A 23,703-nucleotide genomic window follows, 5' to 3' on the forward strand; every position below is an offset into this window, starting at 1 on the left:
TTGTTGAGGGCTAAATATGTCCTAATAATTTTGTAGTGACTCGCGTTACACTCCGAACTGGATGGAGTGTACGACCCATGAAGGAAGGTCCATCCAACAACGTCGCGCACTATTGGACAAACTTGGTGGGTTATCACTCCGGGCCCACAGATGCCTCCAATAGAAGAAGAAGGTGGGCGAACGGAAGGTCGAAATAGGTTGGCGTTGTACTTTGTAGAAACCATTTCAATGATTGCGCGTGGTAATAGCAGAGGGTACAACGTACCGGCGGTGACAGGCTCCGAGGGCTGCGGATGACGAGGCACCTCGGGTGACCCCGGAGAATGGCGACCGCTTTACATCCGGCCTCGCTACGCGGACGCACGACTCGCCCTCGCCATCTACATCACTCTACTCTCTCTCTCTCTCTGACTCTCAAAGGGCGAGATGGCGGAATCAGAGGGCGTAGATCAGAGGTCCAACGGCGCTCCCGGCGATGGAGGGGGCGGCGTCGCGCGTCCGATCAAGATCGAGTTCGATCCCGTCACTCCTGGCGGCGGCGAGACGCTCTACTCCGTCATCCGCGACTTTGTCGCCGGCGTCGCCTCGCCCCCGCCTCCCTCCCTCCTTCAGCGGCTCAGATCCTCCGCCGCTAAGGCCGTTCCCCGCCTTCGGGAAGCTTCCAGAATCTCCGTCCGCGACCTCCTCCTCTGGACCGGCCGCGGCGGCCCCCTCCGCGCCCTGTTTGTCATCTCGGTGAGTATACTTTGTAGTTTGATTACCTTTGTTAATCTTCAAGCGGATTAAATCGGATTTTTGTTGGTCGTTTTAGGAAATTGGGTCGTTATTGGGTATGTTGGTTTAACAAAGCTACTAAGATCTTTGATGGAAAATATGTTGAATCTACTTAGATATTTCGGCCTTACCGACTATTTCGGAGGATTTGTAGCTTCTTTTGTTTCGTTAACCCTTGAAGAAGCATTCGTATGAAGGGTATTTATAATTGCAATGTGTCACAGCTTAACTTTAGAATATTAGGCAGGTTATGCGCCTCATCCATTGCTTATCACAGCTTAAACCCTATCGCACGACATCTTGAAGAGTAGTGTACTTGCCATTGTAAATTCCCCTTTTGTAACCCTATTATTATGGAATGTTACTGTAGCTTATGCAAAAGATAACATCTTTCTCACTTTACTTTCTTTGGAATCCATTTTATTTGAAGAAAAACATCCTTATAGCTAGTGCAAAGTTAAATCGTTTTACTAGGTTCTTATGGAACAGTTGTGATTCTTGGAAGAGATTGCATCATGTGGCAATGGTTGTGCCATATAAGCTAATCATACACATTGCGCCCAACATAACCCAGATCGAACCCAGTGCATGTGAGACCCATATAAGCGAACCCTAGCATAGTGCATGTGAGGTTTAACTCGGTGGTGGCTCCACGTCGTGACGAGTCCTCTGACTCCGTCCACGGGTAGCCCTTTCCTGAACCCCCTCACTATGCTCAAATGCTAGGTCGGCTCTGATACCAAATGTCACTACCCGAGCCTGATGGGCTAACTAGCCTATCAACTTCGTTTGGTCTAAACCACTGACCAAAATGCTTAAGCTGAAGTTGATAGTAGTACACTCATCAGACCCGTATAAGTCAATCTTAGTCTTGCCCACTTTCGATGTGGGACTAATCAGGGATGTTACATATTCAGTAGCTAAAAACAATCATAGAATGGGTTGTGAAGGAATATACCTATAAATTCTCGTTATGTCTCGAGATATTAATGTCATCGAAACATCTTGACGGAGAAGCATAATGAGATATTCCTATTTTGCTTTTTAGGTTCCCCCCTCTATGGTGAAATTGTGGTTTTGTATCACTAAAACAAGCAATTCTTCGTGCATAATTCCTTTAACACGTATCTGATAGTCATGCTTGCTTGTCGCATCATGTACCTGCCACAAGCAATTTTTCATACATAATTCCTTTAACATAAACTGGTCATTGAAACTTTTACAACTCTTTACAATGAATGTATATGCAGAATGTTAATCGTTTGCCTTTATTGTTTCCTTAGTCACATATAGGCATCACTTTGTTTGTTTTTTCTCATCCTGTTTGGATACTGCATCTTAAATTTGCATGATTACATATTTTCACATTACAAAGGACCTCTCAAATGTCTGAGTTTATTCTTTTACAAGAAGTGATATGCTTGTCATAGACTGTTGGTAGAAGCCTCAGTTATAAGTTCTTTCATGCAGATCAAAAACCACTTATAATTTTCTCTTCTGTATATGGCAGGTTGGAACAATCAGTCTTCTGGCATTGACAGGGTTGCTAAGTTTTATAATTTTCTTGTTCGTGGCAACACTGAATGCTGTCATTGTCTCGTTACTGATGTCGTTGGCGGCTGCTGGAGGATTTTTAGCTGTTTTCTTTGCCTGCTTAACTGCAATATATATTGGAGCAGTATCTTTTGCGATTTTCATAATCTCCACTGCAACCATCTCAGCAATAATTGCTATCATAATAGCTACTGGTACGTAATAAATTACCTAATATTTTAATCTACTGCCTTACAGTTAAGGGAGCTATGTATAGATGACAATCTACCTCTAACTTCTGCGATTTATATAGTCTAGCTGAATAGAAAAAGACATGTCGTTCTTTTCTACTAGTAACACTCTGGGAGTAACTTCTTCATCCTCGAAAAAAAATGCTCTGATGACCTCTGTTCATGCGGGTCTGTGTTGAGATTTCAGTCTGCTTATGATGTAATTTTGTCCAACTTGAATGTATATGATCCTTGTCGGTATTTTTCTCATGACAATCTTCTAGGAGGTGCTTGATAGAAATGAAAACAGAATCTATCAAGATTTTATTTGGAAACAGAATCTACCAAGTTTTTCTTAATCATACAGATTTTTGGTCAGTACCATATAGCATTGGAAATAATTGTTGATCTATTAACATTGATGACCCCAAAAAAATCTTTTTATTGGTTCTATCTGGATTAGATGTCATTAAATTCTGCCGAGGTAAGAATGAGTGAATTGGTTTAACCCATTTATATGGAGATACAAGTAGTTCATGGTACATTATGCAAACTGATATTTTGCAACTGTTGGAGCACATAGCTAACTTCCATGTGACCAAAGAGAGGTCTCCAAATGGTAATTATCTCAAAAGATTAGGCCTTTTAGATACAGATTTTTTTTCCTTATGATTTCAGTTGGAAGATTTTCTTTCTTTTTTCCTTTTTGAGATTCTATGTAACTTGGTCTGAGCACATTTGCAGGATGGATTGGGTTCTTCTGGATTATTTGGCTTGCTGTTAAGAAAAGTCTGGACCTCACCACGCGATCAGTGAGAATGACGAGCTCTGCAATATCGGCATATTCGGCTGCTCGGCAAACAAATCAAAACGGACGGGTTGAATCCAAAGAATGACAGTAGTCACACGTAATCTCCGACTTATTTCTCCTCGGGAGATCGATCTCTTGTGGAGTTTGAACATATAGCTGTATGCAAAGTGTGAAGTACCAATAAAGACCCCGGTTAAGTTCATCTACAACATCTCCAGTTAAAAGTGTTGCAGTTACTTGAAGCCTATGTGCATAGTTGCTCTAAAACCAGATCTTTTTCTTGAAAAGAAATGCTTGATCGAGTCTCTGACTCAGTTTAGCTAGTGATATTGTCATCAACCAGACACAGACCTCACGGCTTCTTTCATGTTGTATGCTTCAGCTTATCCGAAACTCGTTTCGGAACATCTATCAAGAGCTTTCATCTTTTGTAAAATTTATACTACCAACTTATATATGTTTGTTTCTATATAAGTTTCATTACGTTGGAATATACTTTTAATCGGAACAGTTCTCATATCAACTTGAATTCAGATTCGGATCATTTATTCCTATTACAACATCTATCTATTTGTTGATGCATGCATTATGGAAGATAAATTAAACCTCCATCTAATTCATAGACCACAGATCTTGCACATATAACCTAATGGCTAAACCTTAGAAAGATGAAAAACAAGATCAAAAACGTAGAATTGATCTAAACAAGAAAACAACACCATATTGCATGTATTAAAATTAAACATCAAATATTAGGTGTGTCATCCCGTTAAAAAGTCAAGATTTTTTTCGATGAAATGGATGATATAATAAAAGGTGTTTTGAAACTTAAAAAAAGATCTTAAAAATTAAATTGGTTCGAACGAATAAAAAAGATAGATGATTGAGAAAAAAAAAATCAAAGTTAAATAAAGACGATTATTGGGGAGGAACACAATAAGAAGTGTTCATCTACAGTTTGCTTGGATTGGAAGTAAGACAATGTCATAGTTACAAGACAGACGAGCAAGTCTCATAATTTTGTGATGGTTATAAATAGGAAAGTTGTACAAGTCATTTTAAACCCATCCATCACACTCTTTCTTTCTATCTCAACTATATAGACAATGCTATATATGGGCGAAATGATCCACAAAGGTGGTGTTGCAAATTACATGTTGATGGACATCATAGAAAAGCTTCGGTAATAAAAGTGCAAAATGTGCATGGCAAGAACATTAGAGAATGCATGCAAAAGAATGTTCTATGATAACACCATTGCCTCTTCCATTGATTTTTTTCTTTCTCATTGGGCCAAAAAGCTTAATTCCATTTGCATCAAATTGTTAACCAAAGCACTGAAATAGATAATAGAATACGTAATTAGAGTTAGCAAATTTTGTAACATGCCACATTCACTTGTCATTTTTATTTCTGTAAATTTGAGTTTACCATATATGATGCAAAACAAGGATTAACTTTGAGATTAGTGATTCAAATATATATATATATATATATGCGTGTGTGTGTGTGTAGGGATTAACCAAGCAAACTTGTGCTTCCGTTAACAATGGCAATAATAAGACTAAAACCCATGATTTCTAGCTTTATGGCTTCTACTATGCATGTAAATGTTAATTTAGGTTTTGCCTTAATTATTATTTTTATTGGAGGTATGCACGTTACGTTCTAAAGATTTTGATGATGAAATCAATTAATAAGTATTTATAATTTAATCTATATTTTGAGTGATGTATGATGTTTCGATTAGGGAGATACAATTAAAGCAAAAGGAATCATCTTTGGGCCGGAGGAAAACGTGTCAGAAGATTGGACGTCGGGTTGGAGGATTATATAATCGACGTAATTTTTACTATACGAAGGTTTTTCTAACCGACGTAATTTTTTACTGTTGCACTAATTCATCCTCCCTCTTAGTACCGACTTATTCCTAACGTATATATCAATAGCATGTTGAGTCTCCTCACCTAACACATTACCATTAAGGATTATATTATGAAGTTTGATTTGGTAATATTAGCGTTATCACGAATTATTAAAAAATTACTGTTTTTTTAAAAGGAGTGTTGGAATGGGAAGAAGAGATAGGAGAAGAAGAAAGAATACTTAGAGAGAGATAAAGAGAAGAAATAATAATAATAATAATAATAATAATAATAATATGATTATTATTGTTTGTTATTCGGCCAAAGCATTATATAGAAGATATATTTTCTTATTAAGCCGATGATTATGATGATTGTATATAAAAGAAAATATATATTATTTAAAATTAACTAAACACTTATGTACCTTAGATGGTTATGAATTGATCAGAACTTATTCTTTGAAAGGGTCACATTAGATAAACGTTTAGTATAATTTTTTATAAGTTAGATATGAGATATAGATAACTTTTACCATCGAACTAAGTGGGACAAAAAAATATAAGATATGAATATTTTATATATTTAATAAAAATAATTTTGGTTCAAGCTTTGAATACTTAATGATCTCTTTCTTTTGGACGTGATCAAACGCAAAAGATAAAAGAAAAGGCTCTGATCAGTCAAATTAAATTTGCAATCAAACTTAACCTTATTAAATAACAATTACTTAACTTATAGTTTGATTGATTAAGTTATCGATTCTGATGAATATTAACTCATTAAATTAAAATGTCATGTATAAGATCATGAAAGTACGACGATGACGATGATGACAACGACGACAACGATAATAATAACAACAACAACAATAATAATAATAATAATAATAATATTATTATTATTATTATTATTATTATTATTATTATTATTAAGTATTATCAATACTAGGTCTTTCCTATCACCACTTTGACATAATAAGAAGACTATTGTGATAAACACATTCAATTACGAGTCGAAAGATCGGAGAAAAAAATTTTATTGTGATGAAACGTCTCATTTATCCCCTTCACCGATTAGATCGACGGTTGAATCAGCCGTATAATATGCTTCGACTCAAATATTAAAAAAGATAAATTTTTGAAAGCACTGTAATTATATACAAAAATTAACTGACTCAAAATTCAATACAAATTAAGTTTCAGAAAGATATTTTTTTATTGATCCATGAATAATAATATGCAAAAAAAAGATAAGACTTTTGTATTAATTATAATATTTTTTTAAATAACAATATAATGCTTTTATGCCTTTAAACAAATTATTATAGTTCCATTAAAAATACTGTAATCTATACAACAGTGGATCGATTCATCTTATAGATTGTTCCAAGGAACTTTGGGAACACAAGAAAAGGTAAGGCATTAATTAATGGGAAACAACACGAAGGAGAAACACCAACGAGAAAAAGGCACAAAATAAGAGGTTTTTTTGGAATTCACGGTATTATAAATATACAATAATATTTTATATATTAGCTCTTCTTGTTTTTTCTTTGTTGCTAACACCCTAAACACAAAATTCTATGGAGACTAAACAGTTTATATATCAATCATGGCATATTATTGTATATTTATAATACCGTGAATTCCAACTCTGATGACAGTAATCATGGCATATGATAATTGAATGTGACGCATCATCTCAGACTCTGTCTTCCATCTTCTAATGATTATATATATATATATATATATATATATATATATATATATATATATATATATATATATATATATATATATATATATATATATATATATATATATATATATGCCGAATCTGACATTACAAAACCCGAAAATAGTTTGACTAAACCTGGATTAAATTAATATAATCAAATTAACTTAATAGTAGTTAGTAGTATACTTTCTTATTATAAATTAGTTTAATTTTTTATCCACATTTAACATGAGACTAATTTGATAGGTGTTATAAACTTCTTGGCTTTAAGTCGGATATTATAGTAGAAACCCAAACATAATTATCAAATTTATTTAGTGTATAAAAAGGTCGATTCAGTAGGATTTCACACTATGATGTCTCTTAACTATTTGGATAATACTTTTTTGTTTGAACCGTTTATTATGACCATTATTAATAGCTTTGATATTCTTTATTATAATGGGAATAAGGAATGTATCTATTTTGTTGAACTCAAATCATATTATAAGTCAATTCAATTTTTTTCATGCTTATAAGTCATTAAGATGAATAATCCTAAATTATAATATATTCTTTCATCAGATGCTTATAAATTAAATTAAGATTTGGGTATTATAGTGCTACAAAACTAACACCCTTAGCTATTTAGCTATCAAAGAAGCATGGATGAGCACATTAAATTATCCATGTGGCTAAGAAGAAGAGTCTTCTAAAAAGCCGACAAATATGAAACTCTACTAGTTATGTTTAAAGGTGCTTTACCACTAAGCTATCTCAAAATGATGATGTGTTTGTTCTAAATACCATCTCAACTTGTGAACAAAATAGTACAGTAAAATAATGTTTGTTTTCTTTTCCTCGTAAAAGCTGAACAAAGATGAAAGCTTGTTGTTGATGAATTGCCTTATTCCCAAAGCTAAAAGTTATGCTGTGTCACATGCAAAACAATGCCTGAATCCCCTCCTCCCTGCATGAAATCAAAGGGAGTTGGCCAATTACTGGCAAGTGACAACAACACAATAGGATTCAGACTATGTTGCAACTGTCAGACAACTATAGCTGCACCTATTGCTCAAAGTAATGTGATAAGATGGTATGGGTACAACCTTTAAAAGATACCCTCTATCTATTTATGCAGAAACATCGAACTCTTCGCAACAGCTGCTGCTGCTGCTGAACCTTAATTATGAGCAAGTATCCCAGTCTTCCATGCAAGCTACCCCATGCCTATCCTACTCTCTCTCTCTCTCTCTCTCTCTCCTCACTTCCTCTCTCTAGCACATGGCCTGTGGTTTCAGCAAGACAATGGATTCCTTCGTTACATGACAAGCCTCTCAATCAATCAATCAATCTATCTATCTATCTATCTATCTATCTATCTATCAATATGCTCATGTTTTGGATTTCCCTCACATGAGTTCAGAACCCAAAGTGTGTGTCAGAAAAAGCAGCTCCTTCCAAAAATTCACACAGACAACTCCTTGCTCTCGTCAGTCTTGCCATGAATGACCTCTTACTGCAAACTGATCTCGAAGAAGCTAATGTTAGTGTCTTAATTCATCCATATATAATTATGACAACAACCTGAGTGAGAGCCATCGACATCAAGAAAGCTATAGTGCCAGGTTGAAACATTAATTGATGGTGGAACAACTCTCGTGTATGTGAGTGTAAGGGCAGGATTGACATTATTCTCATGGAAGGGAAGTATAAGAGGTCATGGTTTTCCTATGAGCAAAGCAAAAAAGCAAACCATGCATGAGAAAGTATACAGAAAGATACTCTTTCCCCCTTTGTTTTTAAAAGCTGTGTTCTTCGGCTACACAGGAAAGCAGACAAGCTCTACGTAAAGCGCCAAAGAAGCAGTTGTAATCTACCTATAATACGACAAGCAGTGTGGCATTTATGATGAGCTTGAAACTGAGTCAGGCACTCCACTCCATATAACTGCAGATAGTAGTTGGAGACTCGAGGACTGTCATAATAGGAGCAGAAGACGAGGGGGAGGAGGAGGAGGAGGTGGTGGGGGGGAGGGGGAAATGGCGATGGGGAACAGTGAGGTGGTGAAGGTGGCGGAGTGTGGGTGCTGCGGCATGTGGGAAGAGTGCACGGTGGAGTATATTGGGCGGGTGAAGGAGCGCTTCGGTGGCGTGTGGGTGTGCGGGCTGTGCGCGGAGGCGATCAAGGATGAGCAGGCCAGGCTGGGGGTCGGCGTCGAGGCGGCGCTGCTGGTGCATGCCAAGTTCAGGCAGAACGCCACCGTCGACCCGTCGGTGCGCATCGCTCGCTCGCTTCTCCAGTTCTTGAAGAAGATGATCTCTTCGCCCGCTGCCTCTCCTGGAAAGCTATGACGTGCATGGCCGTCTCCCTTCGTCTTCTCACTGTAAACTTCTGAGGTAGCTAACTCGTGCAGTACTGACTGCGGTTAGGTGTAGATGTTGCCGCCATGCTTCCAATAAATGGTTGGTGCATTGGCTCTTCAGCAAAACAATTCTGCAACTGGTAAGCCATCTCTTCCATGCATGACTTTAGATTACTTCAGGGACCAAGTTTGACAGAGATCAGTTCACGCTATCAATGGCTGGTGACGGAAGAGAGAGAGAGAGAGAGAGAGAGAGAGAGAGAGAGCAGTGACACTCTGCATGACAGCACGAGAACGATAAGAAATCCAAAAGTATGAATGAGAAGACAGAATAGGCATTATTAACTCACGAACTGCATTTATGTTAAGAACTTAGAGAACTTGAAACTTATTTGAATCCGTCAAAAACATTTGCTGCTTATTTCTTGTTGACCGAGACATGCATAAAGACTATAATCTAAGATCATGATGCAAAAAGGGAATATGATGGATCAGTTCTTGATGGTTACAACATGATCACAAAATGTGAGGACTTGATACAGCTGCTGCATAAACCAACAGACAAAATGTAGATTAAATTTCACGAGTTTGAAGGCCTAGAGGTTTTTTTTTTGTCATCACATTCAGAACTGGATTCATCTTGCCTGATAAGGGCATTCCAATGACTTCACTGCTGGGTGATTCTGCAGCAGGTTGTAGATGCAACATAGTCTCTCTCAAACAAGCAATAAGATCAACACAAGATTATCTAAAACTGCAAGTAGGAAATGAAACCTGTTGTGCCTACTAAAATACATAGAACCCAGAGATAATATCTTTAAGCATAGGAGAGTAAATTCTCATATCACACGAATATTAGCTACACATTTGTTTCCTACTTTCGAGTTTCCATTCAGTTACACATTCATTAGTAACTTCTGCTTGAGAAAATAACGAGGTTAAATTTCACAGTAAAAGATACATGCAGGCTGAAGAAGCCACAAGGTCGAATTCTCGCACAAAATAATCAATCCTCCCAAGTTGGAACCAAAGAAGGATAAAACTCGGCGTAAGTAGACAGCACAGATTTGCCAAAATCATGAAAAGATAAATCCAAAACGATGAGAAACAGCAAATCTTCTAATCACAATATGATTATGAACATGAAACAATCTTGTCTCCCATACTTCAAATCAACAGTTAGCCATGTTTACAGCCCCAACCCTGCTCCATGGTTAACTCAAGCGTTGTAACCAGGCTGGTTGGGTTGATTTTCGGCCAAGTTGGACACAACTTACTGAAAGTTCACAATAGTTACATACAAAGATTGCCAAGCAACGATGACATATTATATAAACTAGTAACTCACAAACTAAGGGCTGGAACCCACAAGCGCAAGGAGAAAAGTCCGATAATGGCCTGATGTCTCCGAATGTATTGCATCACGAAGTGGTTTCTTGTATTTCTTATGGTACTCAGCCTTTATGTATTGCATGTCAATCTCACACCTGGTAACTACAACCCTTATAAGTGTCACGTCATTGGTACCTAAACCCTTCATTGCCTTGCGCAAAACCTGATAAAATAAGGAGGTAGGTTGACATCATAGTTCAAAAAACAAATACTTGATTTTAACTTGTAAGAGTAGATGCATACTCAATACCGCATTGCTGACTCATCAAGCAATGTAAGACCTCATAAAAAAATTTCAACTACAGGAATACTAATCCATCTTGACATGAACATTTCATGAGAAGTCATATAAGACAAATTATTCTAGTCAAGAACATCCATGCCAAAACTCTAAGATCAGCATCACCAAGAACATGGCTAATGACCTGGGCACAATCCTGCAGCCCAAGAAGCAAAATCTCTTTTCTTTGTTCGGAGCAGTCTTTGGCTAAGCTAATTCCTAAGATATCATCAAATTGTCGAGTTATTTCAGTCTAAGTGTGGCATTCAGTGTGAGGCTCATAACAAGTTGTCTGTCATAGTACCTGGAATGGGAGCAGTTTTGTGCCTATAGTCAAAGTTGTCAGACTCTTATCCAGCTTCCAGGGCTTAGTTGCAGAAAAATAGCAAAAGAAACGAAAACCAGGTAAAATGTGGAAATGAAGAAACAGAGACAAGCATTTAAGATTGATCAGATAACTACCTCAAAGTATCTACTCTAAATACAAACCATGAATGTTATACAGCCTCACGTGCAAGAACCCATATATGTAAGCCTTACACTTGATTGGTTGTGAGAGAGTCCTGAGCCCCATCACAAGGGCCCAGCTGTCTGGCCAATCACTTGTGTCAGGCCAGTCATGAGGATTCATATGTCAGGCTTCTTAGTTCCACCTAGTCCCAGTATGGTAGAGCAGTTTGATAGAAGACCAGAAATCCATCGGCACTTTTTAGAAATAAATGTTGAAATAAAAATTTACAAAACTAACTTAAGCAGACCTGATGGAGTATGATCCCGATTTTACTTAAGAATACTATGTTGATCAAGCTTTAAAAATAAAAAGAGAAACTGGATCAGAGAAGATGTCGGTGCAACATGGAAGCAGAATTTCCTTCATCAGAACTAAACAGTTTTAGAAAGAATACATAGAAAAGTCAATGTGCACCTTTTGAATATTAAAATTCACTTAATGAACCACTGTTAAGTTCAGAAATAATCCTTAGTATTACCAATCAGCAGTAAAAAGAGGATACATGTATTACTTGAATTTGTTGAAAAATTCAGCTAGCGTTGATTTCTGCAAGTGAAATATGTATTAACAAGTGAAAATATGAAGACTCTCTTATAGCAAACAGCACCGAGAATTATTTGTTTTCAACTGATCTTAGATTTATCACAAAGTTCACTATAGCATTCATTTCTGTCAGTGAAATTTTTAGTAACAAAATAAGAAAATGTGAAGCCTCTGTCCTTTTACCATTAATAGCCTAATGGATAAATTTCCATTTGAAAGAAACATGCATCAACATACTTGAACCACCTGGCTTTCTAAATTGTGCAAGTTTCAATCTAAATATGCTATTCTTTGCAGAGGGAATTGAAGAAATATGTACCTTTGCAAAATACTTGCCAGGATTCTCTGCACACCTTAGAATCGTGACAAGGGCAAGTTCAAAATATCCAGATGTTTCACTCTTCACAGCCTGTAGATTAGCAATACTACTTAAAGAACTAGTATAAACAATGTTGATACAGAAAAGTACACTCCAGACCAGATAATACCTTCTCCAGCTTTTTGCCATAAGTATGATCATAAGAAGAAGCAACAGCTGCCAAATGTGCCCAGCTGCATCCACTGAAAATGCGGATAAAGGTATTCTCATCTGTTCCCAATCTTTTCTCACCAGCTTTGTACAGATCCTTTGCAAGTTTTGAAACCATATTATGATCAACCTCAGGTCCCTCGTGGCGTAATGTGCCAACATATGCCAGCAATAACTGCAGGCAACATACACTTTTGTCACTTAAAAGGAAATCCAAGATACGTTCCCCATTTGTGCATTCCAGAGTAACATTAAATGCATCTTGCATTACTTAGAGAGAAACAATATCAGAAAACTAGAGAAAACTATGCTAGATCACGAGAATGTCCTGATTTAAAGTTTGCTAACATGTAGAACAAACCAAGTTTTGATATGCTACAAGCTCGAATCACACTTCACATATTAGAACTTAGTTTCTCCTGTTTAAGAGCTAGCAAAGAGAAAAACTCACTGATTTTAGCTATAGAACAACTTGAAATTCATCCCAGAAGCTTTCAGCAGAAGCTGCTCCTTAATCAAAAGGGAATAGAAATTTATGTATCAAAGGACAGTGCTTAATTTCCATTTCTCTTATCTTTACAATTATTTTTGCAGAGTGTCATTTCCGAAGGTCAAGAATGAGGAGGGGTTTATTTATTGGGAGAGAGCAGTAGGGACTTCATGGTTCAAGAGCTAAAAACATGGGTCCAGTGCTTGTGTCATTGTTTTTGTTTCTAAAATTTTTGGTATGATATCTAAATAATTCTGGAAATTGCAAGCGTTCCCCAAGAACATAAAACAAAAACTACACTATAAATATGTTCCATGCCTCAGTTGTTGAAGTTTAACATTTTTTTTTTTTAAAAAAAAGCCAAGTTGCACCAGATGGTCCCGAGTGTTCCATCAAGACCAGCTCCATTACAGAAGATGATCAGAAGTATCAATGGGATTTACAAATTTCAAACCCAAAAGTAATTACTGATTTGTTTGTATTTAATAGCATAATTCAATTGCATGGAAGGCAAAATAAGACAAAATGTTCTGATCTTCTGTAAAGAATAGACCCATTAGAAAGCAAGAATTCAAGACTATGCAAAAGCCCAATTTCCAGAAAGCTGATCCAATCATAAACTAACCCACCCACCAAACACCAAAATAATAATAATAATAAATAAAAGCAGTAACTTCGCTGGAAGTAATTTGCTTCTTTAGTTTGCAATGCCTTAGCCAAATAATTGACATAACTAACATCTATTCTGTGTGGTCGTGAATCAGAAATTTAAATAAATAGCAACTACATTGTGATAGTGAACTAAACATCATGGTGAATACATCTCCCATGAGTACCATATGTTAGCTGGAAGTTCAGTTTATTTAGTGGAATACATAACCCCTGCGCAACAAAGAATTTTGTTCTTTGTTTATAATACAAAATTAGATCCTTATTGAATCCTACATACTCTCAATTCCTATCATACGCATAGAGGATCTACAGCTCTATGCAGAGACCAGCAGAATATGATGCTTAGCATACTCAAACAGAAACCATTGCTGACAGAATTTACTCATAAAAGGAATTTGACATATCAAAAAAGTAAAGTTCATAATAAAAAAAATTCGTTATCATGTAATTAGCAATGACCTTTTGGTGATCACCAGAGGTGTGATAATGAATGTCATGTTCAAGTTGAACACCAAATCTCATGTGGTATATCTGTTTGATTGTCTGTATTTGTGAGGATGTCCGAGAACATATTACTTCAGTGGCGGCTTGTAAATCAACTGCATCTCCAGTAAAAGCTTGCCTCAAAACAGTTGCATCTCGTCCGGCTGGGTCAAGAATCCACAGAAGCATTGCTTTCTGAAATGAAGGTCATGAACATAGTTACATGATATTCATCTGATGCACTTGATTTCCATGAGAGTCGGCTAAAAGAGAAGAAAAAATATCAGGCTGCTCCATTTCCATGGATATGTTAAATTAGTGCAGTTTAGCACAGGTCTAACTGAAGCTAATAAGCAACCATCACATTTGCCAATTTAACCCAAGTGAGGAGAGAACATGAGCAAGAGTTATCTGGCCAACTTGATGTTGGCATGTGGAGAAACAAGTTTGAGGCGGTTTCGAATAAACAGCTTTGATGAATTAGCTATGTGCAGGTGCATGCAGGTACAAAGCTTGTTGCATTTAGGCAATAATTCATAGTGATGACCACCAGATAAGGGCAGGTTGTCATGGAAACAAAATGTGGATGGGGTTTGGGACAGAGGCTAAGGGGGAAAGCATCTGAATGGATGAGGTTGAGAGTAGTTATGCCTAGTGGTGTGCTAATGTACATGATATGGAATTTGAGATGCACAAAAAATAGAAATGTCAAGCTGCACCAAAATGGTTCATGATAAGAAAGTTTCAGGATTTAGGCTGTTTGACAGAAAATTCTCGAGGCTGCCCGATGCTTGTAATCAGCCTTAGAAATATGCAAAAAATGGTGTTATAATTAAGTTTCCAAAATTATGCTTGACAGCCCATTACAGATAATCCTGCCTATGAGCTGGAATTTCCTTGTAATTCTTCACAAAATACGTTTAAAAGAATCATTTATTCATGCCTTAAGATTTCCACTAAGCTCCGAAGACAGCCGACTGGTAAGCTCTTCAGAGTACATGGTTTTGTATTCCTGTTGTATAAGAGCACGCTGGGTTGCATCACGGTGAGCAAGTATATTTACAACAGCAGCACTATCACACCCAAATCCTGAATCATCATTAGCAAATACAATCCAATTAGTAATTTGCACCAAATTGTAAAACAAAGAAAAAGCCATCAATGATAGGGAACCTCAATTTATAATGAGACATGCTGTCTAATACAAAGTTTGAAGCATCTGTTAGTAACAGCAATAAGCAATTACAAACATATCTTATGGACACCGACTTTAATAGGATGTTCTTCATTGGCCTGCAGCTAAAAAACAAGAAGCAAAGGGCAAAACTAAACAAGATAACTTAAAAACCTTGAGCCTCATAACATCAGAATATATATTCAAGTGGAAGATAATATAAGAAACAGCAATATAGAAGTAACCTTTTCATGAATGCAGAAACTACCAAAGAACCCTTATAAATTTGCCCACATAAATTTTAACCAACTAGAGTCATAAGACAATCAGAACAATTGGTAACACAAGCACCATTATTCTTTCAGCTATCAGTCAATCGAAAGCTCATTCAAATTAACTACATGGAATCATCACTGAAGAAATTAGCATTACAAAAATAATTGCCATTATCTTTCTCCACATATAGTAGAATACTCTTGTTCTCTCCCCATGCCAATGAATGATGGTGAAAAGCTAAACTATGTAAATCAATGTCTTCTGTATCCAACTTTTCTTTTCTCTTTATAGAATTGCCTCAGCTACTTCATTACAGAACCATTCATCCTTGCACATAGCCCATGCTAAACTTCTCTATATATTTACGTGTTTGTAACCTGACTGCTTTCCACCACCCAAGTCATCTGTTTTGCTCCAAACTTGCTCCTACCTTGATCATGGTCACATCCAATGCCACAAAAGTAGTAAAGCATGGCTCTGAATGTTTTTTGTGCAACATAGGTTGTTTAGTAATCTAATTGGCTTAAATCTTAGAATTCAAATTGATCAATCTCCCTAAATCAGTAAAAGCAGCAGTATTGTTTAGTCTTTAGTAACTTGCTTTATTAAAATGCTTGCAAGTAAATAGAAACTATCAAAAATACTTGTGGCTGTGTTTTCTATGCTGTCCCACTATACTTGATAAAATTCTATAAAAAACTCTGCATGGGACCTAGTTCTTTTCATCTATTGCTGTTTGACTCCTTTCAAAACAATAAGGGAAATTTGAGATGGTTGAGTTGGTCTCAGGTACCATATTAAGATTGAAATGCCCCAGTCATCCCACACGATGATGAGTTAGATTGGTAATGAAATCCTACATTGAATTACTATTAATAACATAAGTCTTTTAGGGCAATGTGGCTCAAGCCCATTCTATCCAAGTTGAATTAGTAGATCTATCATGTTTGCTTGTGACAATCTTTTGTATTTCTTTAGGCCTTACAAATAAAAAGTTTGTCATGATCAAAGAGAAACAATTGAGGTATTTGGAACTTGAAATTAGAAAAGAACCACTGATCAAACCTGATAAATAGACTAATACTAACCATCAATAATTCAACTAAACCATATATCACTTTGATAGTTATGTTTGATCCCAATAAGTTTTATTTCAGAAAAGAAACATTAGTTGATTTTTTTTTTCTTTATTCAACAAAAGGAATCCTAACCAGCTTTAGAGGGACTACCGATTATTAAGGTTAGCAAATTCAGATATTTGTTAGTTTTAAGAAACGTGAGTTGAAAGAGCTTGCACATGATCCAAGTTGCAGCATTGACTGTATTACGCCATAAATTCTATTAAAAGACTCTGCCACTGGCCTTGCCTGACTGGCGCATGATTCAGATTTCAACTATCTTTTGTCGACAGATGATGTTTCAATTACTTCAGCCAACTGCCATCAGCGTCACTCAGCAATTTTCCATTCAAGTTTGCCGCCCAACTGTCTAGACACAGGACCTGTTTTAACTCTTAATTTGAATCAGGTCCAAGTCTTACAGGTTACTAACGTCCAGATACCAATACTATGAGTCAGAGTGACTGATTTATGGTCAGCGCTTCCGTACAATTGTACTCAAAAAATTGTTCCTCAAAATTGACTAACCACGACAACAAAAAATGACATGATCAGTTACCAATCTGAACTCCTCAAAATCCACAGGACCAAGATAAGTGAAAACATTAATAATTTAATAAAATAACTGACAAAATACAGGTTCTTGAAACCCACAGAAAAGTTCCTCCATCGCCCTAAAATACTTATTTTCTTTTTTTTTTCTCACCTAGAACTAGCAATAATCTAGCGACAATCTTCCAACAAAGATTAAGAGAAGAAAATCACAAACGCCAGACTCCTCCAAGATCTATAATTACTGACAACCCACTAATGAAAATCACAAAAAAGCAAGAAAAACCCAACAAATAATAAAGGAAATAATAGATCGCTCGAGAAATTACAACACGCGGTGCGGGAGATTCTTCAAAGAATGAAGCTTTACAAAATATCCCGACCAAACGACAAACTGAAGTACAGATAGAAATCCAGTACGCTCTAGAAAGGGGGGAAAGGAGCAGAACAGGGATCAGAAAGGAAGAGGGAAAGAGAACTGGGTTGGATTACCTTTGAAGGCTTTGTAGAGATCGATGGCATCCTGGCGAGGCGAAGTAAGGAACGGAGGAACGCTCAGTGTCGACATCGTCGTCTCTTCTCATCGACGCAGGAAAGAGCGACCACCCAACTCAGCTTTTTATTCCGTAGGACCGCGTTAAAATCGAGGCGGTCTTCGAATTGCGTGGTAGTTAATGCTACGGGACACGGTCAAAAGAACCATTGATGTAACGCAGATGTGGTCGATTTTAGGCCGAATGACCCTTGAAATTTGTTCAGGGTGACGAGACATGTCATACAATTGAAGTGGGTTCCACTCAGGCTGGCAGGTGATGAGCCACCGCATCACCCTGAAAAATATCCGGGGTGATTCGGTCAAACCCTTTCTCCGGAGCACTTCCGCGGTGTGGCGCCCACGCGGGAGTCTACATCGGTCGAGTGGGACCCACGGTCAGGTTCCCCACTCATGTGGTAACTGGGACCCACCAATACAATTTACTTGTGTCAATCGATCGCGACGAACGAAACGGTCGCATCCCTCATAGACAGCCATCACCTGAGAAGATGATCGTACGCGTTCATCAAGCAATACCTACGTTTCGCAATACGGTCATTGCGAAGAACTTGGCAGCAAGTTAAACCTTCTCCCTTTACGTTTCAGTGGCAGATACGGTGACAACAATATTATAGGACATGATGGGGTACACAAGTACATATAATAGCATATGTTGTCGACTTTTAGATATTCATCTTCAAGACGCAACTAGCAATAACTTTGATCACCCCATTTGTCTTGTTGTTCAATCCACCACTTTAATTTCTGGTCGACGGTAACATGAAATAGATTAGACTTCACGTAAAAGTAATGTGCACTTGTTTCTCTTGACTTGGTAGATGATCTGCTCGAACCAGATTTTGACATTTTATCTATACACGTAGTTTTATCTTTACGGTTGATTATATATATAAAGTGGGGGAAAGGACGTCAAAGAATGGAGTTGAGATGCTGACTTAGATAGTGGAGTGGGTTTGGTGGGATAAGAACTTTATGTTATGGCAGCATCTCTAACCTGATATTTTATGCTAAAAAGTATTTATTCTTCTCTTTAATGTTCAAAAAGCCAAATGTTGAATGGTATTTGATGCGAAATAGACATCTAAATTTGATGTGGATGCGACCAAGTTGAGAAGAAATATTCCTCTTTTGATATCTGAAGTTAAAATTTTAAATAGATTATCGTTGTTTGTGAGTGAATTATAACATCTCAGTTTACTCCTACATTAAAGTATTTAAGGATGTGATAGCTATATTATTATCAATTTAAGCTAAATATTTTTGATCTTTTGGTCTCAATAAATTTAATAGCCAAGTTATCATACCAATCTTCTTTATTCTTAAGCATTTTGATCCATCAAGTTGACTCATTCATTATAATCTTATAATAGTATTATCCTAGTATGAAAATTATTAATTTTTGTTTCATCTTCTTTTTATTGTTTTCTCAATATTGAATGCTTTATCCTCTTTATTGAGCCAATGGAAACCCAAATGATGGAAGTGATGAATAAGGTGACTTCATCATTCTAAGTCCACTCCTCTCAGGATGAGCATTCCCCAATGCATGATTTGATCTTTGGTGTTTGCAGTACGAGAACCCACTATTTAGGATGAGGAGGAAGATGCAAATTGGATGTGTTTTTTTTCTCCACTACACATTGAGACCATGGAGAGGGATGGGCTAAAGTGATATATCCTCCTTTGATGAACCAAATGCAAGCAAAGAGAGCTCTTTCCATTGAAATGTCATGCGGTTGATGGATTACTGAGGTGGAATAAGCTGACAGGTTGTAGATAAGCCAGCCACAAGTGTGTGTGTCTTGGATCCTCCAATTTGATCTGCTGCAGCACAAGGTTGAGAAGCATGCAGTAGATTAGTGTAGTGTGCCATGAGCCTACTGTTTACGATGTCGAAGGATCAGACATTTCATCTACTTGGCATGCAACAGCCAGATTTGGTTAGAATCTGTCACATTTCATCTATTCGGGACCTCTCAACCATGCATGCATCCTGCATGCCAGTATCTTTGGGTGCAAGATGGGGAGTGATGAAGACAAAATCGCCCACAATAAAAGAAGGTCGATCATGATTGGTTTTCTGTTCGTCTTCATGCAAATGGCGTTATGTCAACACTACATTTCAGTGAATAAGTTATTGCCAATCATTGCAGCAGGAGACGACCTTCTCCACCAGCCACTGTCTCTTATGGTGCAGGTCACAGTGTCAGATCTCTGTCACGATATTGGATTAGTTCTTGTCGTCTGACAATGAAACAAGTGAGCTCGTTAAACTACAGCATCTGAAAGATTCACAACTGCAGCACCCAAAGATTACTTCTTCACCCATTTCTTACACCACCCTGCCCATCCATGGCGTTCGAAGATTGCAGGACGACGGCGTCGACTTCAGCAGTGAAGATTGCTCGAACTGGTCGGTGGTCGGACAGCTGCGACTCGCATCGTTCGTACTCGGTTTGCTTCAGTCCCTCACCCAGCCACAGTATTCGATCGCACCTACAAAACCAGCACGCTTCACTTCCCCAGCAACAGTGAAATGCATGCTTTAGTGGATGCAGGGACCAATGGACTAACCACGCAGGAGCTCGTCTTCTTTCTCCTATAATACCAGGAACATCCCAGCAGTACTGATCGGAGTTCGGATGATACTTGTAGGTGGGAGAGAACGTGATGGCACCCTCATTCCAACCTTCAAGTGTTCGGCCCTCGGATAACTCTAATCTTAGCTACAGATCAAACAAAGACGATGAGAGGTTAAGCAATGTGTATATGATCGATGTAGAAGAAAAGGGTTGAAGTACCTGATCTTGATCTAACAAGATGTTCCACTCCTTTTGTTCCACCAGTGACCTTGTTTTGGCTTCTGGCAAGGAGATCCTGTAGTTTAAATCCCCAAACAACACTATTCGACTGCATGAAATGTAAAATCACGTTAAGTGAATCTTTCCCGACTATAAACATCACCAGTCAAATGCAAAAAAAAATGAAGTATTTATTTGATTATTTTTCTGTAGTTGAATCTATGGATATTGATCATGAAATGGGTCATCAGTCTTATCTCAACACCATTTAACAAGGTTCACAACAATTTTATTCGACATGATATATATTAACATAACCAACAAGTTCTTGATCTACTAATTGGCACTCTTCCTTTTTTTATTTCTCAACCAAGAAAATATGACCAAAACCATTTATAGAAGTTGATGGTGTACTCACTCATGATCAAGGATCTTCTTCGGCAAATCATTAGAAGAGTCACTGGAAAAGCATGTCTTCGACAGTATATCCATGACATTTGAGTTCCTACGCATCTCATCTCCTTCCTTTCCTCCCGAAGCCAAATGGCAGCAAACAAAACAGAAACTTGATTCATGCAAGCAAAATCTAACAGACACTGACCCCTGCAAGCTCCAAACAAGATGTAAATATGAAGAGAGAGAGAGAGAGAGAGAGAGAGAGAGAGAGAGAGAGAGAGAGAGAGAGGGAGAGGGTTACCTTATTCCTTAAGCAGCCCATGATGCCACAACCAATGCATGAGACACTTGGATTACTAACGTAGACCAAAAGATCGTTCCTAATCCATAATGAGACCAAAATTCCAACCATTTGCTTGCTTATAATGCACCTGAAATCTCCAGCCTTTCTCTCCCTATGGTAGCCATCCTTCACAGGATACACCTTACGATGCTCCGCTGGTTCAAACATCTGAGTAGGCCTTTGTTCGGGTAGGGACTTGTTCAATGTTGCACCTATGATGGAGTTCCACTTCCCGGCCATCTTACTCTCTTCCAGACCAAGGACATTCCTGGTTCTAAGTGGTATGATCTCCTGGAACCTACAACAATGATCAGTTATCAAAATGTTATGGAGAGGAACTATAATTTCAGAAAGATTTGCAGAAGACAAGCGTTGGATATACCCAAGAACATATATGTCATAAGAGTTATTACTGGTGTCCATCCAATTCTCCAAATCAAGATCATCGGACGGCGGGATTCCTCCTACATTCCATGTACCAACAAACACTCTGAAAAGGAACAAAAGAAGCCATGTTACCCTGTTAAGATCATCAAATACATGAAGGCAAAAGCTGTGTTATGTCAAGCTTACTTGTATGCAGATGTGACCAACTGACCACAGCTTGCACCATCAAGCAATGCCATGTATGTTATCAGCAACTTAGGTATCACTGTCAGTGACCAATCTAAGCCGAGTAATAAGATGTGCCAACACATATGTAGCGGCAGATACACCTTGAGCTGTGTGTGTTGGCCTCTCCAAGTTCTCGTTGCCTTGGCATGATACTTGGAGAAGGAAGAGGAAATGGGAGGCTGCTTTATGTAGGAAGACGATGGAACAAAGTGGTGGAGGTAAGGAAGATTAATAGATATGGATTGGCAAGTGGGAGCAAATTGCTCTGACGTTTAAGGTGATGCATGCAAGTCGAGCTCCATTGGATTGCACTACTACTCCCTTGAGATATCATGGAGATATGAGGGTGATGATATGTTGGGGCCAAGGCTGTAAATTCTAGAATCATCCAACTTGTTCTCTTCCTTGTTTACTGTCTCATGGTTTGTGGAGACAACATAGTGAACAGTATGTTGGATGGCAGGCCACCAGCAAGGGTGACAGCAGACATAAAGGACTGAATCAAAATAATTAGGATAATTCTGCAACTTGATCATAATTTATGTCCATCTTGAAATTGTAATCCTTTTGTTCATTGTTTATGCTCTTAAACTAGTAGTAAAATATTATTTATATCATTTTAATGATCTAGTTTCATGTGCAAACGATTCGGAAGACCGATATATATACATATGTATACACACACAAAAGAAATTTTAAGATAAAGTGTGGAAGAAAGAAAAAGAAAAGAAAAACTTAGGATGTTTGTTGGTTTTTTTTTTCAAAATTTATAAGAGAGGTCAAGAGATTTTTCTTTAATCTATAAAAGAAGATATATAATAGTTTTGAGTTATATTGTAATAATATTGGTGGAGAAAAACCTCTAAATAAAAAAAAAAGCCAGAGATCATACCATAAAATTGATAAAAAAAAAAAATTAATGTGGTCCGATATTCCTATCTTTATTTACAAAAAAAAAATTAAAAATTTCAATGTGTGAGATTAATAACACATACCTTTCAATTAATTATAACTTTATAGATTCACTTCTATACCTTATTACATACTCTTCTTAGGAACACTACGGATATGTGAAACATATTCTAGCACTCAATTTTATAAATATTCAATGAGTATGCAAACATAATTTAGCACTCAATTTGATCTAAATTTCCATGGGCCTTTTATTTTTGGCTTCCTATGCACCAACCAAATGCATACAAAGTTGTCAAACACTAGTATATAACCCCACATATCTTGACAAAAGTCAGTGTCAAATCATCTTTGAGTTTTAAATGTTATCATGAAACTCTTAGGGCACAAAACAAGACAGTGCCATCTTTGTCTCACTCTAGGGGATAATCTAATCGTGAGAGCTCACAAATTTATTTAGTTCCACTTGCTAATTTTAATGCTCTCTCTCTCTCTCTCTCTCTCTCTCTCTCTCTCTTTGCGATGTTGCCACTACTTATATTATTTTTCTTTATCTTCCTGGAAGTACCATATCTGCCTTTTTCTCTTGATATATAAACTAGCTGCTGCCAGTTGGTTGATGCACAAAAGCTATAAATTATCACATTGGAACATTCTTAATGCCTGGAACTGCTTACAATCTCTCTCTCTCTCTCTCTCTCTCTCTCTCTCTCTCATTTTCAGTAGTGACATTAATATTCCTCAAGGAAGCCAAATAGGAATG

General features: G+C 37.3%; 4 protein-coding genes and 1 long non-coding RNA gene across 6 annotated transcripts; 2 read left to right on the top strand and 3 right to left on the bottom strand.

Annotated features, from left to right (window-relative positions):
- Positions 1-263: 263 nt before the first annotated feature.
- On the top strand, positions 264-3,867 carry LOC103977588 (uncharacterized). The gene is made up of 3 exons (XM_065098571.1): positions 264-735; positions 2,285-2,522; positions 3,282-3,867. The coding sequence occupies exons 1-3, from the start codon at positions 427-429 to the stop codon at positions 3,431-3,433; spliced, it is 699 nt and encodes a 232-aa protein (XP_064954643.1). The 5' UTR covers positions 264-426; the 3' UTR covers positions 3,434-3,867.
- A 5,074-nt stretch (positions 3,868-8,941) lies between these two features.
- LOC103977589 (uncharacterized) lies at positions 8,942-9,458 on the top strand. Its single transcript, XM_009393149.3, has one exon. The coding sequence runs from the start codon at positions 8,975-8,977 to the stop codon at positions 9,284-9,286; it is 312 nt and encodes a 103-aa protein (XP_009391424.2). The 5' UTR covers positions 8,942-8,974; the 3' UTR covers positions 9,287-9,458.
- Positions 9,459-10,403: 945 nt separating this feature from the next.
- On the bottom strand, positions 10,404-17,967 carry LOC135607075 (annexin D5-like). The gene is made up of 6 exons (XM_065098573.1): positions 17,810-17,967; positions 15,141-15,286; positions 14,174-14,392; positions 12,512-12,727; positions 12,343-12,432; positions 10,404-10,852 (listed from the first exon to the last, which is right to left on the bottom strand). The coding sequence occupies exons 1-6, from the start codon at positions 17,883-17,885 to the stop codon at positions 10,649-10,651; spliced, it is 951 nt and encodes a 316-aa protein (XP_064954645.1). The 5' UTR covers positions 17,886-17,967; the 3' UTR covers positions 10,404-10,648.
- On the bottom strand, positions 10,955-11,409 carry LOC135607076 (uncharacterized). The gene is made up of 2 exons (XR_010485071.1): positions 11,274-11,409; positions 10,955-11,188 (listed from the first exon to the last, which is right to left on the bottom strand). It is a non-coding gene; the product is annotated as an uncharacterized LOC135607076 (long non-coding RNA).
- Positions 17,968-19,674: 1,707 nt separating the features above from the next.
- On the bottom strand, positions 19,675-22,207 carry LOC103977591 (type IV inositol polyphosphate 5-phosphatase 9-like). 2 transcript variants are annotated; one of them, XM_018823370.2, is made up of 7 exons: positions 21,987-22,207; positions 21,796-21,903; positions 21,372-21,711; positions 21,093-21,199; positions 20,675-20,783; positions 20,448-20,599; positions 19,675-20,369 (listed from the first exon to the last, which is right to left on the bottom strand). In XM_018823370.2, exons 1-7 carry the CDS (start codon positions 22,109-22,111, stop codon positions 20,195-20,197), a joined length of 1,116 nt encoding a protein of 371 aa, XP_018678915.2. In that variant the 5' UTR covers positions 22,112-22,207; the 3' UTR covers positions 19,675-20,194. The 2 variants fall into 2 exon arrangements, with proteins under 2 accessions (XP_018678915.2, XP_009391426.2); XM_009393151.3 differs by having other exon boundaries at positions 19,676-20,369; positions 21,093-21,277.
- Between the last annotated feature and the right edge of the window lie 1,496 nt (positions 22,208-23,703).

Source organism: Musa acuminata, chromosome BXJ2-3 (assembly GCF_036884655.1).
Source record: "Musa acuminata AAA Group cultivar baxijiao chromosome BXJ2-3, Cavendish_Baxijiao_AAA, whole genome shotgun sequence".
Classification (NCBI taxonomy): Eukaryota; Viridiplantae; Streptophyta; class Magnoliopsida; order Zingiberales; family Musaceae; genus Musa; species Musa acuminata.

Coding starts and splice junctions, on each gene's coding strand:
- LOC103977588 (XM_065098571.1), top strand. CDS start 427: ATGGCGGAATCAGAGGGCGTAGATCAGAGGTCCAACGGCGCTCCCGGC. Junction 736..2,284: donor GCGCCCTGTTTGTCATCTCG/GTGAGTATACTT, acceptor TGTATATGGCAG/GTTGGAACAATCAGTCTTCT. Junction 2,523..3,281: donor TGCTATCATAATAGCTACTG/GTACGTAATAAA, acceptor GCACATTTGCAG/GATGGATTGGGTTCTTCTGG.
- LOC103977589 (XM_009393149.3), top strand. CDS start 8,975: ATGGCGATGGGGAACAGTGAGGTGGTGAAGGTGGCGGAGTGTGGGTGC.
- LOC135607075 (XM_065098573.1), bottom strand. CDS start 17,885: ATGTCGACACTGAGCGTTCCTCCGTTCCTTACTTCGCCTCGCCAGGAT. Junction 12,728..14,173: donor CCTCTGGTGATCACCAAAAG/GTCATTGCTAAT, acceptor TGTTGCCTGCAG/TTATTGCTGGCATATGTTGG. Junction 12,433..12,511: donor ATGGCAAAAAGCTGGAGAAG/GTATTATCTGGT, acceptor GCTAATCTACAG/GCTGTGAAGAGTGAAACATC.
- LOC103977591 (XM_009393151.3), bottom strand. CDS start 22,111: ATGTGTTGGCACATCTTATTACTCGGCTTAGATTGGTCACTGACAGTG. Junction 21,904..21,986: donor TTGGTCACATCTGCATACAA/GTAAGCTTGACA, acceptor GTTCCTTTTCAG/AGTGTTTGTTGGTACATGGA. Junction 20,784..21,092: donor AAGAAGATCCTTGATCATGA/GTGAGTACACCA, acceptor CATTTCATGCAG/TCGAATAGTGTTGTTTGGGG.